At 34.8% G+C, this 16,797-nt stretch overlaps 2 protein-coding genes across 5 annotated transcripts; one reads left to right on the top strand and one right to left on the bottom strand.

Annotated features, from left to right (window-relative positions):
* The first annotated feature begins 428 nt into the window (after nt 1-428).
* Nucleotides 429-12,153, top strand: LOC114147522 (uncharacterized). 4 transcript variants are annotated; one of them, XR_003596070.1, is made up of 8 exons: nt 429-601; nt 992-1,061; nt 1,677-1,838; nt 2,265-2,393; nt 3,148-3,193; nt 3,620-4,400; nt 4,904-5,093; nt 5,689-6,664. XR_003596070.1 is itself a non-coding variant. In XM_028021985.1 (8 exons), the coding sequence occupies exons 2-8, from the start codon at nt 1,029-1,031 to the stop codon at nt 12,130-12,132; spliced, it is 837 nt and encodes a 278-aa protein (XP_027877786.1). In that variant the 5' UTR covers nt 436-601; nt 992-1,028; the 3' UTR covers nt 12,133-12,153. The 4 variants fall into 4 exon arrangements, 3 of the variants coding, with proteins under 3 accessions (XP_027877786.1, XP_027877787.1, XP_027877785.1); XM_028021985.1 differs by lacking the exon at nt 5,689-6,664 and adding an exon at nt 11,915-12,153 and having other exon boundaries at nt 436-601; nt 3,620-3,646; nt 4,872-5,093; XM_028021984.1 differs by having other exon boundaries at nt 515-601; nt 3,620-3,646; nt 4,872-5,093.
* On the bottom strand, nt 8,009-16,668 carry LOC114147520 (interferon-induced protein 44-like). The gene is made up of 9 exons (XM_028021983.1): nt 16,470-16,668; nt 15,976-16,008; nt 15,784-15,807; nt 15,681-15,714; nt 13,906-14,107; nt 13,477-13,635; nt 10,226-10,388; nt 9,916-10,016; nt 8,009-8,602 (listed from the first exon to the last, which is right to left on the bottom strand). Exons 1-9 carry the CDS (start codon nt 16,483-16,485, stop codon nt 8,441-8,443), a joined length of 894 nt encoding a protein of 297 aa, XP_027877784.1. The 5' UTR covers nt 16,486-16,668; the 3' UTR covers nt 8,009-8,440.
* Nucleotides 16,669-16,797: the final 129 nt, after the last annotated feature.

Genomic DNA, 16,797 nt, shown 5'->3' with positions numbered 1-16,797 from the left:
ATGTTGTAAAATATTCACGTTTTCAGTTTTAATATATTTAACTAGTAAAACCCCTGAGAATTAAAATCCCATATAGCTAAACACACCCACAAATATACCTGGTTTTAAAACGAGCTGTATTTATGTTACAGTGTTAAAACATTTTCTGATTTCTAATCCTATTCTACATTTTTTTTTGCACCAGTTTTGAAAACAAACCAGAATTTAGCTGTTTGAGCTCACCTACATTTAACACAAACTGATTAACAGATTACTGCTGCCTTGAACCAGATCATGCATCACATCATGCATCTGCTCAACACCGAACGGGTTCAAAGTCACCAAGTGACATTGTAATGTAGAGCTGTTTAATTAGCTTTTTGCTTCTCAGAAGATTTATATTTACATTTCAGGAGTTCATAGCAGATTACCTCCATCTGCAGGCCAAACACACAGCGGCTCTGTCAGAGTTGAAAGTGAAAGTAGCTGCTGTTGCTGCATTGAAGCTGCATAGTTTCCTGTAAGTCACGTGGTCAGGGCTGGGTGGAGCTTCATATAAATACTGAAGTCAGCAGGAAGGGAACGGCACAACTCCAGACCAGTTTAAGTGCGAGACTGTAAGGTAAATCTGTTTCTCTACTCATATTTTACTTGGTTTTTGCTGTTCCATCTTGTAAACCTTGCTGTAGTTTCTTTGTCAGTGTTACTGTAGCATTTTGGCTTTCTGCTATTTAGCTCAGAACAGTTTTTAGTTTGAATCGCTTTAGTTTTTAAAACAGAATCAAAAATGAAAGTTTTCACTCTCCACCTGCAGTTGGAATTACAGCATCATCGGTACATCTGGCACAAATGAACTCAGTTTTACTTGTTGCACACATATTGAGATAGTTTTTCATTGGATCTTCTGATAATAAAGAGTGTTACTTTATGAAGTCAGATTTGACAGATACACTTGAGCTCCCACATAAAGTCTTTATTGTCCACATGAAAAACCAATCATCTGTCTTCATAGGTACCTTCACCTCTATTGAAGCCGATGAGCAGGAACTATGTCAGCACCTAAGAAAGCACAATCCAACCAGGTAAGTAAGATTTTTTTGTCTGATCAAAATAACTCAAGGACGACATAATTTTAATCTTTGCCTACAAACATGAGAATCAATCAGACTTCATTGGAGCATTTTTCACATATCTTCTGCTACTGCCAAAGATACAACAAAAAACAGGCATATAAACAAGCATGACATCTAAATAAATAAAATGATTATTAATCAAGTCCAATAAGCTGTCTTATAACTTATTTGTCATAAGTTGTGAGATCCCTAAAATGTAGGGATCTTGTAATCTCAGCTTGTGTATATATACAGTATATATAACACTAGAGAATGCATAAACAGTCAACAGTAGAATCCAGAACAATATCTAAGAAACTGACAATCTCTCTTGGCTCAGTTGAACTCAGTGTTCATAATAAAATAATAAATCCCTTCTTGGATCAATCGAGTTATCTTTGTTTGATTTTAAAAGTTGTTTGACACTTTCAGTCTGATTTGAATCAGACTGAAAGTGAAACTGTAAAAATTTGCAGAGAGAGAAATTAACTTTTTAAACTCTGCATGCTCTTATCACCTCAGATTACTGAAGGTTATCAGTTTCACTCTTCAAGTAATCTTTTTAACACAAACCTTTTTTTTCAGGGTCTGGAGAGATCAGTGACTTGTCCAAATTGTAGACAGATGTTTTTGACTTTTGTCAACTTTGAACTGAAGGATGGCAGGTTAGATTTCCAAATGGAAGTATTTGAAGTTAACGATGTGGAATCAGCCCTTGTCAGTCAGAGCTTTACCTATAAACAACAGGTGAGGTGAAATTTCAGTGTTTTGATAGATCTATTTTATTTTTGAATGTATATCATTAAGTCTTTTTCTTCTATGTTTGTCACAGGATTTTATTGCAGGATTGTTTCAATAATAGACACTCCTTTAAAAACTAAACTGTCCCAAAGTCTTAGTACACCTAAAATATATTAACGGCAGACAAGATGACAGAATTTTTTTATAAAGTCAATTAATCACATAATGGTTGCTGTTTCTCTGTTTTTATTTTGGTTTTCTATCTTGACCTAGTGGCTTACACTTTGTACAGTGAACTTGAATCTCCTTTAGGGTGACTTTGAATAATTAAAGTACATGTAATAACTTTATTATTATGATTAAGATTATTATAAGAAGAAAAGTGTTCAATGTCTTTTGTACTTTAGTAGAATTTTTCTGTTGCTTTGGCAGGACGATGTGAAACAAAAGAGCACAGTGGAGTGTCCATATTGTCCAAAGACGTTTGAGCTGATCATTCACCTTACTAAGACTATTAAAGAGAGCCAATTAAATCTTGAACTGTCCATCACAACTTGTGCGGTGAGTAAAGAAAATCTTTTTCAGTTCAGGTTAAAGGTCAAAGGTTGATAGATCTGTATTACTGAAAGTGTTCTTTAAATGAACACAGAAGTTTCTGGGTCTGAATCAGAAAAGAAAAGTGTGGTGTGGTCTTGTTTGAGTTGTTCAACATCAGCTAAACGACCAAAGCCATGTCTGGATCAGAAGTTCTGTAAAATGGTTTGATAAAAAGAAAAACAACAAAAAACAGTTAACCTGTTCTTTGCCGGACAGAAACACAGCAAAGAATAAGTTTGGTTTTCCACAGCTAAAAACAGCAGGCTGACATATTTACATATTTTGTCAATAAACCAGTTATTTAGCTTTTTTTTTTGCCATCATCACATAGTATCCAAACACAAGTTACAAAAACGTTTTTCCTAGAATGGATGAACCCTTTTTGAGGTTAAATGATGAGACAGTTAATAAATAGAATAAATAACTGCATTTACATATTTACCTGAAAACATCAACTGTGAACACACCAGACGCAAGGGAGAAAATGAACCCGTGTTAGCCCATAGCTTATCTGATTTGGTTTCTTTATGTTGAAGCTCAGAGTTTTGCTGTTGTTCTTGAATTAGGAAGATTTAAGTTAAAACAGCTCTGCATGGTTGAACAATATTTAGGAGCCTTCTGATAAAAAAGCTAACTTACTTGTAAGTTTTCTGTGGTATAATAAAATGGACACCTTTCAGTAAATGATTGCACTTTGTGTTTACAAATCTGTGTTCAGGTCTGTGTGCCGGGTGAAAAAAAGGAAAAGGAAGAAACACCAAGAGGTTTTGTAAAGTTAATTACTTCAGATTGGTCTGAAATACACAGAAATCACAAGTCACCACATATTACTGCATAATCTCAAAGTGCTAAGCAAACATAAAAACAACCATAGAAGCAATTCTAGAAAACTGTATATAAAAAGTATGAACCATACAATATCACGTTGACAAACTTTTAAAGTCTGGTTCACTAGTGGATTTCTCAAAGCTTAAAAAAGAATTAAGTATTGAACTACCTAAGGTTTAGAGGTAAATTCAATCTATGCACATACAAAAGTCTCTATTCTTGAAATAAATATCTATACCAACAGGTCAGGCTGGAAAAAGTATGATGTAATCTTTGTATTATTACACAACTAGGTTTAAAATCAAAATTATACACTTTCGTTTTACAAAACCTGTCTTAATTGTTTCTCTGTTCTTTTGTAGGACAAAAAGGCCCATCAGAAAAAACAGGTACCGGTACATGCCTTAAAACAGAACTGACCAGTGGACAGTTATATCCCTGGTTATATCACACTGAGGTCACACATAGTTTTGGAATTTATTTGAGTCCTGATCTAATAGACAAATAATAAAAGGCGTCTTCATTAGAGCCTGTATGTGAGGATTTAAACCCACCATCATTTTTGTCAGAAGCCATTCTAATTAAAGGTCTATTTAAAGTCACAAAGGTATATTACAAATGTTCTGTAGAAGCAAACAAATATTTGCCTCTAACAAATAAATATTTGGTAGAAAATGTGGAACATTACAAATTACATTTATCAAGTTAATATAATGGAGTCATTTTTTTTAAATTGACATATTTCTGATTTTATTTTACTCAATCTGTCATGGGACATTTTTTTCCACAAAAGTTTGCAGTGCCTTCCACACCTAATATTACAGCTGGTAAACATCTCTAAAAATACCAATGAATATTTTTTTATTTTTTTGCACACAACTGGTTTTCTTAGATCCATCTTCAGATTTGACAATAATTCTTAAAAATCATGGAGAATAAGATATAATTCTTTAGTGCTTCTAGAAAAACCTGATTCATGCCTAGACCCAGATCACTAGATAACTTCAAGATCACTATTTTGCCGAAAGAGTCTTTAAATATGGTGCGGGAACTTCAACCTTTTGACTGTCAAACAACAACTGGTATAACTGGTGACTACTTGTTTTTTCAGGCTTAGGCTCACCTGTACTACACAGAGTGAAGGTTTTCTATATGATGATCAAGTGAAGGAACAATTGATGATGGACAAATGGCGGACACTTGATGTCCAGGAGACAAAGCTGAAAGATTCTGACATTGTCGTTGTCTTCTGTCCAATCACATCCCGCGTTGGACTAGTGAAATTCTCAAAGCGTAAAAAAGAATTAAGTATTGAACTGCCTAAGGTTTAGAGATCAGGAACAGAAGTACAAAATGTATGTGCAGAAATTCAATTTCTGCACATACAAAAGTCTCTATTCTTGAAATAAATATCTATACCAACAGGTCAGGCTGGAAAAAGTATGATGTAATCTTTGTATTATTACACAACTAGGTTTAAAATCAAAATTATACACTTTTGTTTTACAAAACCTGTCTTAATTGTTTCTCTGTTCTTTAAATATGGTGCAGGAACTTCAACCTTTTGACTGTCAAACAACAACTGGTATAACTGGTGACTACTTCTTTTTTCAGGCTTAGGCTCACCTGTACCACACAGAGTGAAGGTTTTCTATATGTGCTCTGGTGAGACATTTCGTGGTGATGATCAAGTGAAGGAACAATTGATGATGGACAAACGGCGGACACTTCATGTCCAGGAGACAAACCTGAAAGATTCTGACATTGTCATTGTCTTCTGTCCAATCACATCCCGCGTTGGATCAGACGTGGAGTCATCCATGAGAGATAAAACAGGTACAGGAATTACAACTAAATGTTTGAGTTTGTTTGACATTTTTTAACTTTGTTTCCCAGCTTGTATGGAGGAATGTTTGCCTGATTGAGATAATAGACTCACTGGTTGTTACATATTTTTTAACTGTAAAAATAAGAGACATTCTAAATAACACAGTGACACTTAGAAACTTCTTCTTAGAATCCTCCTTATTTAAGAAATAGATGTTCAGTTCTGTTTTGAGGGTCACTGTCTGTCTCAAGTCGAGGAGTTTAGGTAATTTGGTGTCTTGTTTATAAATGATTGCAAAGTCCAATAAGACAAAGACAAACAGATTGGGCAATTTTTCTGTGGCAATGTGTGTAGACTACCAGTAAGTTGTGGTGAAGAAAAAGTTGAGCCAAAAACGTTCCTACATTGAGTGGGAGGGTGTCACCATGGAGATTTTTAAAATTTTGCTATATCAAAAGGCAGAAAAATGAGACATTTCTAGCATTACAACCACGTTCTTGGATGAAATTATTTTACTGGCTTTAATTGTGCACCTTAATAATTAAACTGGAGAAAAAAGTGATTTGTTAAATGTGATCTAATCACATCTGTCTTCTGTTTCAGCGTCATCATTGAAGAAACCAATCATCTTGGTTCTGATGCATCACACCAGAGACTTTGAGTATTCAACTGCAGGAACAACCTGGTCTGACGTTTATCCAAATGTTGTCCTTGATGTTCATGTTCTGTTCCATGAGACTAAACCAGGACTATTGAAATGTAGACAAAATGAGGAGGCTTTCGAGATGATTAAAAAAGAGCTAAATAAACATTCAAAACCAGTCTTTGGAATGTTAGCACACCATCAGACTCGTTGAGAATGTTACGAAACATTAAATATCCAGTGAGCAGCAGTTATCTGGGAAGAAATACTGAATAAATGTCAGAAGGAGAATGAATAGACTGGTTCAAAATTATAGAAATTAAGCAGTAGCTTAAAACCCACTTATTAAAACCCAAATATGTCTAACATACCGTTTCTGAACACACAATATGTTTAATCATAAAGCAAATGGACTATATTGACAGAAGAGAAAACTCCTACCAGCCCAGAACAGGAAGCATCAACAGAGCATCGTTTAAACACCACAGCCTAACTAAGTATGATTCCTGACCATGTCCATCCCTTTATGATCACAGTTTACCCATACTCTGAACGCTACTTCCAAAAGTGTAACGACATTACGTTACAAATTTAAAATAATTGTAATCTGACAACTGACACTTCAACATGACAAGTTCACTCAGCTCCAAAGATCTCAGTCCAGGTGCTTTGGGATGTAGTGAAATGAAAGACTCATGTCATTGTCATTGTAAGGCTGAAATGATTAATCAGATTAATCATAATGGATTGATAATTGTTCATAACGCTTAATGAATTAATTTAATAATTGATTAACTGGATTATAGAGGATAGAGACTCTGAAAAAGAAGGTCATTTGCAGCGGTACGAGAGCGCCCCCACTGGCAAGAGGATACATGCACACAACAAACACGTCTATATACATAAGAAAAAAAAGAAGAAAAAAGACAAGACCAATTCTGATTCAAATATAGGGGGTGTATTCTTCTTCTTTTTTTTTTTTTACTGTTTCTCAACCCACTACATATGCAAACTTTGAATAAAATTACTTCCAAATAATTGCATGACTGCATGTATTGTGTAAGACGCACAGCAGTGGATGAGATATGCCTTTGTTATTTTTATACCACAAATTAATTTTCCCTCAGCAACAAATCACGTATCATCATCAATTACTAGAATTGTTTTTTATGAACATTAAATGGTAATAATTATTGGAGAAAAAGGCATTGAAACATGCGTATGGCCCAATTTTGAAGGATTTGAAATATTTATTTTTCAAATGAAAAATTGCTGTAATTATCATAAAGTTCTCAACTAGTATTTATAAAAATGTGTTGGGGTTTTGAGTTATGTAAATATATTGAAACAATGCTTCTCACCTGTTCTTGACATTTAATTTTCAAAGCACTTCAACTTATCACCTTGAATTTATAACTCCAAAAAACATGTTAACTTGAATTATTCTGGGGTCACAAATTTTGGGTTATCATTTATTAGTGGGAACCCACTCAGCTCATCATAAGTGATGCCTACTTTGGGGACCTACAGCTTACGCAGGGAACCAAGAATTTCAGCATGCATTGTGACTTACTGAAGGAGAGCACAAACTTCTCTCTTGAGAAACTGGGCTGCCACATAATCATAAAAAAAGATTATGTGGAAAATAATCTTTTTCTCAGATTATGTCTCACATTGTCACTACGTAGTGACAGTTTGAACAAATATGCAAGATTTTTTTTTGTAAAAGTTATGTAATGCAGCTTTAAATAAATTACTTGTTTATGATCACTATCATCAATAAATTTTTATATAAACACACCACAAAGATGAAGCATTGTCTTTCTACAGAAACTGGAGATAAAGGTTTCTGTTTGACCTAAACCCTGTTTATCAAATGTGGGGTCTCCTTGAGCAGAAGGTGAATAAAAATCAAGTTTGTCTGCCTGGTCCCAGTGGTAAATAGAAACTACCAATAAGAGCTAGCAGACACTCCTCCTGGCTCTGATTGGTTGTGCTTCATTTCTATGCTCCACTTCTATAAATGACATTGTATGCACTGGTATGAGGTAGAGGAGATTGTTTTGTTCTTTTTGTTTGATTTGGTTTTTCTCAGATTATGTTTCAAACTGTCACTACGGAGTGACAGTTTGAACAAATATGTAAGAATTTTTTTGTAAAAGTTACGTAATGCAGCTTTAAATAAATTACTGGTTTATGATCACTATCATCAATGAATTTTTATATAAACTTTATTCAGAAACACTTCATTACAGGAAACAAAATAAAGCAATGACTTGATTAGTAGGATAAATATTTTATTTAATGACAGTATACTTGGAAAACAGGTGTTTTGAACACATCAACAAAAACTAATCCCCACCGTGCAATAAATCTGTTATCTTGCTTCACCACTTTCTGCACTAATATTGGTTCTAATCCGATATTTTATCCTGTGCAGAGGGCAACTTCATAAATAAGATGAACTATCATGTCTAAAAAATATAACAGCTTCATGATGATTTTTTTTCAGCATTGTCAGATTTATTTTGAGTAACTTAAGTTTTATTTAATATAAAGTAGTAACACCTAACTTTATCACCCATTCCACCACCTAGCATGTGCAAATATTCTATTATTATTATTATTATTTTTTGCAAAACAACATGCAATAAAGCTGTAACTGTTTATAAATATAACAGAATCCCTCCTCCTCAGAATTTCTGTAAAATCTCAAATTTTCTCAAGGAAGTCATCTCCAAAGTCCACCATTTTCTTAAGGGCACTCAGAATCAGAAAGTCGACATCATCATTCAGATCAATTTTTTCACTGTAGTTCTTTACAGGAAAGATGCAGTTGAGAGGGATTCCAACTGATGCACTTAAATCCTTCATCTGTAAGATAAAAAATAAACGCAAAAAATCTTTTAGGGTTTTAATAGGGCTGAAGTTTTGAACTCTTGCTCCTGAGCTGATACTAATGCATTTTCTAACTTTTTCTATAAAAGCACCAATTTAATTTTCCACAGAAAGAACCTGTTCTGAGCCATGTAACTCTGCCAAGACTGCTCTTTCAATCGATGCTTGATCCTCTCTACAGTATAGTACTTTCAATGGATCCCCTGTTACCCATCAGTAGTGCATCCATATGTCAAAATAAGAGACATTGAACTTGTTAAATCAGTGCAAATAAAATTTGATGTTTGATATTTGCATTTGCAATAATAATAATAATAATAATAATAGTTAAAATAATATATATATATATATATATTTTTCAAAGATCAGCAGTGAAAATACCTCCAGAGTGCTAAACTTAGCAATCCAAAAATGTTGACAGATTTTGCTCCTGATTAATGTCTTTGTAACTGTGTCTATATTAATAGTTGTATATTTACACAAAATGTGTTCTTTCATGTATTTGTCTGTTGTCTGACTGTGCTTGTGTTTCTCTGTGTCTAGTATGAGGAGTTTGGTCCTCCAGCTCTGCCTCACTTTCTTCTTCTTTTGTTCAGGGTCCTCCAGGACTATTATAAATATGAGGTTATTCATTTCCTCTTCCCTTTTGTTATTTGTTCCACTGGGAAGAAGCAAGTTTTATAATTCATTGCAATCTTTTTATTTATATTGTTCAAATGTTTACTTTTCCTTCTTTATTAATTATAGGTGTTTGAATATTTTCACGTGAGTTGTTATAACACCTTTATAGCATTTGATGATGCGAAATGTTTGATTTTGTTATGAGCATGATATGCGATGCATGCTCACACTATTATTTTGTATACATCAGGCTGGAGAACCGAAGCACATGCTATGTGCTAATGCTAATATCTCCCAATTGTCAAGTTAAATAAACGGAAATTGTCAAGTTAAATAAACTGAGTATATTCAAACCCAGACTTGTTGTCTCGTGGTTTGTCCGATCACCACATAACACATAAAACGGAGAAGTTTACCAGTCACACATTGCTGAAGAAGACTAGGGCCACTGGAAATATATATATATATTTCTGACTTTAATCTCAAAATTCCTACTTTTGATCTCGGATGATTAAAGAGAGTAAGCCAAAAAATATAATTATAACTGGTATTTAACAAACACTAGCACCAGTTTAGCAATGAAACTGAATTTACTCAAAAACCACCACAGTCTGAGTTACAGTCAGAAACATGGTGTTTTATTTTTGAGCAGGCTAACCAAAACTCACCTTTTTCTTCAGATGCTTGCTCTTGTACACATTCCTCAGATCTTTCTCAGTTTCACCGCAGGCATCATCAATGTGGGTCAGAATGGCCATTTGAGGAATTCCTACAGAGACAAAAACTTTCTCAAATTACATAGCTTAGCTTTACCAGACAAAGTGATACAAGAGGACATTTAATCAATTATACAAGTAAACAACACATTTTTACCAAAAATTGAGGCACTTATTTCCACTTTATTTTTTCCTCATCTCTCAATATATCTAAAGAAATTCTGGAACACAGATCAAAAGCATTTGTAAACTCTTCTCTCACCCAGGTCACTGGCTGTTTCTCTGACGCGCTTCATTTTCTCCAGAACTGACGGTTTGACCTGTGAAGCATTGGCAGACATCACGCAAACCAGGACATGAATTTTGTCGTCAGCAGAGGGACTCATGTTATACTTTGACTTATTCAGTGGAGAAGTTGGGTTGAACTGGAAAACATCAAAGACAATAGTATGATGTAGATTTGTTTGTGGAAAATGATTCATTTACAATTTACTTCCTAATTTTTAGTACAAAAAAATTACATTAAAAGCTGATTAATGCAAAGCATGTGGACCCATGCAAAAGCAATGCAGATATTTTGAAACACGCACATATTTTTCCAATGATTTCATATGTTTTTTTCCCATAGAAATAGTTCCAGACATAAACTGGTGCAAAGGGTAAAGTTTCTGGGTTCACTGGCTCTAAAAAAAAATGCCATACCTAAGTAAGTTGCCTTTTGTGTGTCATGAAATGGTTGATTTTGGTGGTGATGGAATGCCAATTGGACCCAGGTTATGGTGAAACTGGTATTTTAATCAAAAACATAGAATTCCAGGCAGCACAGGTGAGCAATGAGACAAAGAAACACAGACACTGGTAGCACTGGTAGTAACTCAAAAAGACAATAAATGCAGAATATTAGACATAAGACAAGGATCTGATAGGGAACAAGAAACACAGGTGGGTTTAAATACACAGGGAAGGTAATCAGGGGAAACAAGGGACAGCTGGGGGCAATCAAGGAGAAGAGGAGACAGGATTTGCTCAGTGTGAGCAAATCCTCACACAAAGGTTACTTTATTGTCAAAAATGCCTAAATATGACTGGTTTCAATATTTTCTGTTTTCTTCAAATGTGTTTGTAGCAGCAGTCCAGCCAATCCTATACCAATATTCCTTCCAGAATTGCAGGTGCAGTTCTCCAGAGGCTAGTGGGTAGAGGAGTGGGGTTTACTCTGACAGGTTACATCCCAGGTCAATACAGAGATATACCATTCATCCATCTATCCATCCATTTTCTTTACACCTTTGTCCCTATGGTTGGGATGGGTGCTGGTGCCTATCTCCAGCAAGACATTTCAGGCGAGAGGCAGGGCACACCCTGGACAGGTTGCCAGTCCATCGCAGACAGAGACATACCATATGTGATCAATTTTGCACACACAATTATACCTAAGCATCATCCATCCATCCATTTTCTGTACACCCTTGTCCCGTAAGGGAGTCAGGAGGGTGCTGGTGCCTATCTCCAGCTAATGTTCCGGGCGAGAGGCAGGGTACACCCTGGACAGGTCACCAGTCTGTCGCAGGGATACCTAAGCACAATTTATAGTAATCAAATTTACCTTTGTAGTGTTGATAGAATTAAAATAATAATAACCTATATAAATACTAATCATTATATTTAAGGAGGCCTCACCGAACAGGTGATCAACTCAAAGCCACTCGTACCATTTTACTCTCTCTCTGTAGTTTAAACACACCTGTTACCGTGGCAACCGCCTGCGCCCCGCAAGACGAGCAAAGATTACGTTAAAAACATAACATTCAGTCCATTACGTTGTCAAGTTTCCAGGCTTGATATTTATTTCTCGATTATTAATCAGTGCTTCCCTGAACACAGCGATGGTTGATTGACTAGCTGTACTAGTACTCTAGCTGTATTAGCTAGAGTACAGCTAGAGTACTAGTGTCATCATTGAATAAACCAATCATCTTGGTTCTGATGCATCACACCAGAGACTTGGAGTATTCAACTGCAGGAACAATCTGGTCTGAAGTTTATCCAAATGTTGTCCTTGATGTTCATGTTCTGTTCCATGAGACTAAACCAGGACTATTGAAATGTAGACATATTGGTGCTAGAGTGGCTAACACGAGTAACAGTTTAGTCCAAAGCCTTTTCTGATCAAATAAAATCTTTAGTGTATGTCAGATACAGTACAAATTGCATATTAATCTGTTTAGCTAACGTAAGACTGTGTAGCAGACAGGCTTCATGGTGTAGAAGTTGTATCAGTACTGTCATTATGCTGTACTTAGCTAAGAGGAAGCTGAACACAGCTGAAACACCGAGTTCCTTTAAAGGAACTCAGTGTTTCAGCTGTGTTGCAATTTTCTGGAGGTTTGTTCCATATTTGTGGCGCATACAAGCTGAATGCTGCTTCTCTATGTTTGGTACAACAACAGCAGATCTTTAATGTATTGTGGTGCTAAGCCGTTCAGTGATTTGTAAACTAACAACAGTATTTTAAAGCCTATTCTTTGAACTATAGGGAGCCAGTGTAGGGACCTTAAAACCGGTGTTTTTATCTTCCTGGTGTGCTTTATCTTCCTGGTGTTAGTGAGAACGCGAGCAGCAGCATTCTGAATCAGCTGCAGCTGTTTGATTGATTTTTTAGACATGTGAAGACGCTGTTGCAGAAATTAATGTGACTAAAAATAAACGCATGGATGAGTTTCTCTAGATCTTGGTGAGACATTAGTCCTCTAATCCTGGAAATGTTCTTTAGGTGATAGAAGGACTAAGATCCTCCAATTTCCAAGATAGATTTTTTCTGAGATATATTACAGTTTTTCTCAGTCACTTTGGTGCATTTCTCAGATCAAAGTTCAAGTTCTCAAAGCTACTTGATCAATCTTCAGTCACTTGTGCACATGAAGAAAGCTTTCTCATTCATTTGAACAAGTTTTTGTACATCCATGGAAGTGATTATATTCAGTTCTCAGTTTTCTACATTTTCAGTTACTTTTGCGATGTTGATCAAAATGTATTACAGAGGTAATTCTGTTAAATAGTCTCAAATGCCACAAAATTTATGCAAAAGATTTAACACAATGAAACAATGCTTGAACAAGTTGTCATAAAATGGCAAGCATATTTCGACACATCAAAACATCCCTCCAGAATACCCTTTTATATTGACAACATATTGACACATAATTAATTTGACTGACTTATCTGTACACAATGAAACAAGGACTTGTCATTCTGAGGCACATATTCATTGACTCAGATAATTATTTTTTGTAATAATTGTTTTGAGAAATGCACTTACCATTTTTTAAATGTTGTGGATGATTTGAGAAATACACCAAAGCCATTGAGAAAAGCTGATATGAATGGTTCTCTTAATAAAAATAGACTTGTCTGAACAAACATCCTCCAGTTGTTAACTTTTCAGAAATAGCTGTAGCTTCATATTAAATGAAGAATTCCCTAAATGGTTTCTTGCAGTGCAGTATACTTTACCTCGTAGCCCTCCTTCACATGACCTTCCAAAGCCAACTCTATATCTTTATCACAAACTCCGTTTTTCTCCCCATCTTCCAGTCCCATGATGTCGTTGAAGACCAGAGGGTAAAATGTCTTTGACTCTCCTCTTCCTTTGATGAACTTATGAGTTTTGTACTGATAAATAGATGGATAGATAATTATTATTTGTATCACTCATAAAAAGCAAAATGGTATCAGTCATTTTGCAAAGGGAGTTTAGGACTACTTTGTCAAAAATACAAGTCACCAGCAGAGGGTAAATATTTAATACTATCTGAAATGGTCAATGCATTAAACATATAGAGCAGTTTTCTAGTCAAATCACTTTTGAACTAGAGTCACATTCATTCAGCTGTGCTCATAACTCAGCATGCTCGTTGAATAGAAATGTCTTAGTTTTCTTACTTGTCTGGTGAAGCTTTTGTCAGCTGTGGTGGCACTGGCCAAAGCAGGAATTGTTATTCTTCCTCGCATGACGTTACTGACAGAGTTGATGAAACTGGACTTCCCAGCTCCAACTGGTCCATACAGCAGTACTCGAAGGTATCTGATGCCTTTTTTGGCAGGTTTGTACTCCTGCACATACTTAAGATCCTTTTGTTTGTCTCTGAGTACAAGAGGTTCATCAGTTACTTCTTTTTGATGTAAATCTGAAGAATGCCCAACTCTAGCAGGAATGGCAATTTATTTTTACATCTAAATGAGATTGTCCCCTCTGATATTTTCTACAAACAACTCTGCATGTTTACTAATGAAAAGAAAGCTTAACTGAAGTTTCATGATGAGACTTGTAAATATTTGATTTTTGTTCAAACACATTAGCTATTTTCAGATCAATTCAGAAATAAGATGCTGTGATTCTGGTCCAGTAGCGGCTAAATAAAATACACAAAAAACAAAAACATAAATTATGTGAAGAGTAGCTGTGATCATAACATAAATGAATAGATTTCCATTCTGAGGATGCTAAGAAAATCCTATGCATTTGATAGATCTGTGGTTTTCCTGATTTGATATTCAAAATACTCCTAGATTTGCATCTCTGGTTGTGTTTACTGCTGTTAACGCTTTGCATGTCCAAGTTGTCTTCCATCTGCTAACCCTCTTGTTAGTGTTACCAGTTCTAAAGTCACTACACTGGCTCCCTGTAGCTCAGAGAATAGACTTTAAAATAACCCTCTTGATAAATACCCTTTAGTTTTCTCATTCAGAAATCAGATCATCCTTTTATTCCCAGCAGCTTGTTTCCTATGTTTGTCTTATTTACTATTTTGAATCCTGCTGAAGTTTAGTTAGTTTTTGAGATTTTTTTTAGCAATTTGTTTTTTTCATTTAAGTAAAAAATATTCTTTTTGCTTGCCTTCTACCTCCTCCATGTGTTTGGGTTCTGCATTTAACTATTTAATGTCAGTTTGTCATCTTAACAGTTTGTCCAAATAGCCCTGCTTAAAACCAGAACAAAAACTACTATGTTGTTTAATATAATAATAGATTTTATTTATAATGCCCTTTATATCTTCAGATGGACACATTCTCACTTTGATGAAGGCAAGTTACTAGATTGTAGCTACAATTGCCCTGGGTCAGTCTGACAGAGGCGAGGCTGCTATATCACTCCATTGGCCCTACTGACCAACACCAGCAGGCAAAGCAAGTGAAGTGTCTTTCCCCAGGACACAAACAAAGAGAGCAATAATCTTGAAGAAGACCAATGTGACCGAATTAAAAAAATAATAGCAGTTTTAAAAATATTTATGACAGCGGATTTGTGCATCCAAATGTACATTTTGTTGAATAGGTTGTGATAAAACAAAATAAAAAAAGATATTAATTACAAACAAAACATAAAATGAAGCATAAATATTATTGAGAAAACATCTGAACCATTGCCTTCTTCTTCAGAGGAATTTCCATCAGACTTTGTCAGCCCAATTCATATTTAACCCAAACACAGTTCTGTTTCAGCTGTAAGTATTAGACTCTGATTTATGTCATTAAATGGAGTACTTAATCTTTCACTGAACTACATAAAAGATAACCTATTATTCAGAGCTATCCTTTCTTTATCTGTACTCTAAATTATCTTCTTAAATATTCCATTGTGTTCCAGTTTGCATTAAAACCTGTGATTTGACAAAGGAGAAACTATAAATGTGTTGAATGTGTTACTGTAAACTCACCCCCAGCGTAGTTCTCTCCATGGTACATCCAGAACTACACAGAAGCATTAATTGTTATTTTTAAAAAAGACAACTGAATAATTTTAGAAACAAAATTACTCACTTCCAGACTCTGGAGTCTCTTCTTCTGTACAAACAAACATAAAATATGTTCAAAGTTTTATTAAAACTGCTCCTGAAACAATATATAGGAAGCTGAATACAAGTTAAAATTACATCAATAAGTTTATTATTGATGTAATAAACTAATTTATCCAAATTAAAAAAGAGGATTTTTAAAAATCCCGGATCTTACTGTGGGATGGATCAGCGGGGTTGCTTCGTTTCCCTGAACAATTAGAAGGAGTTAAACAGAGAATGATGGGTGACAGAACAAATTATTGAAATCATTCTTTTTATAAAAACCTAAAATTTTAAACAAAGTAATCTGGGTTACACAGAGGCTAAAGTCCTCGATACAGATGTGCTTGCTTCCAATTATTGTAAGTCTTCCCCATTTCTTACAATACTTTTTTCTTTCTTCTAAGCTGTTAGGGAATAAAGGTCACACATGCCACAAAATCCTTCAAAATATTGTTTTGAACTGTTAAAGCAGAACATCATGTTATTAAATAAAACCAGTCAGTTAAGCAGCACATTCAGTTAACGCTTCTGAACTGCCACAAGCAGATAACAAAGAAAAATCAAACATTTAATAAGTATCTCCAGATAAAAGTACTTTCTACTCATATATATACAGAATGTTCCTGAAAGTAACACACTAAATATTTTGAAAATAAATGTTCTTACAGAACCATCCAGCCATCTTTCAGTGGTATTGACCTTTCTCCTAAGTGAAGCTGAAAGCGTCAAGCTCTTCTTTTAAATAATCCCTTTATGATTCTGGACTTCTGAGAAACCACTGCATATAATCATTTACTTTCACTTTCTGATCAGTGAGGACATTTTGTTCAGACCTTTGTGGTTTCAGTCCAGCCCAAAAGTATTATTACCCTGGGAGATTGGAATTTAAAACGATGCTTATTCAACCAAGATGTTTGTTTCTAATAGTGAAAGTGAGAGGTTTAAATGTTTATTATTTTTTTAATTCCTTTGTTTTCATTTATATTTTATGAAA

The sequence above is a fragment of the Xiphophorus couchianus genome, chromosome 7, assembly GCF_001444195.1.
Source record: "Xiphophorus couchianus chromosome 7, X_couchianus-1.0, whole genome shotgun sequence".
Taxonomy (NCBI): Eukaryota; Metazoa; Chordata; class Actinopteri; order Cyprinodontiformes; family Poeciliidae; genus Xiphophorus; species Xiphophorus couchianus.
The sequence above is the reverse complement of the archived record's forward strand: the minus strand, read 5'-3'. Positions and strand labels throughout refer to the sequence as shown.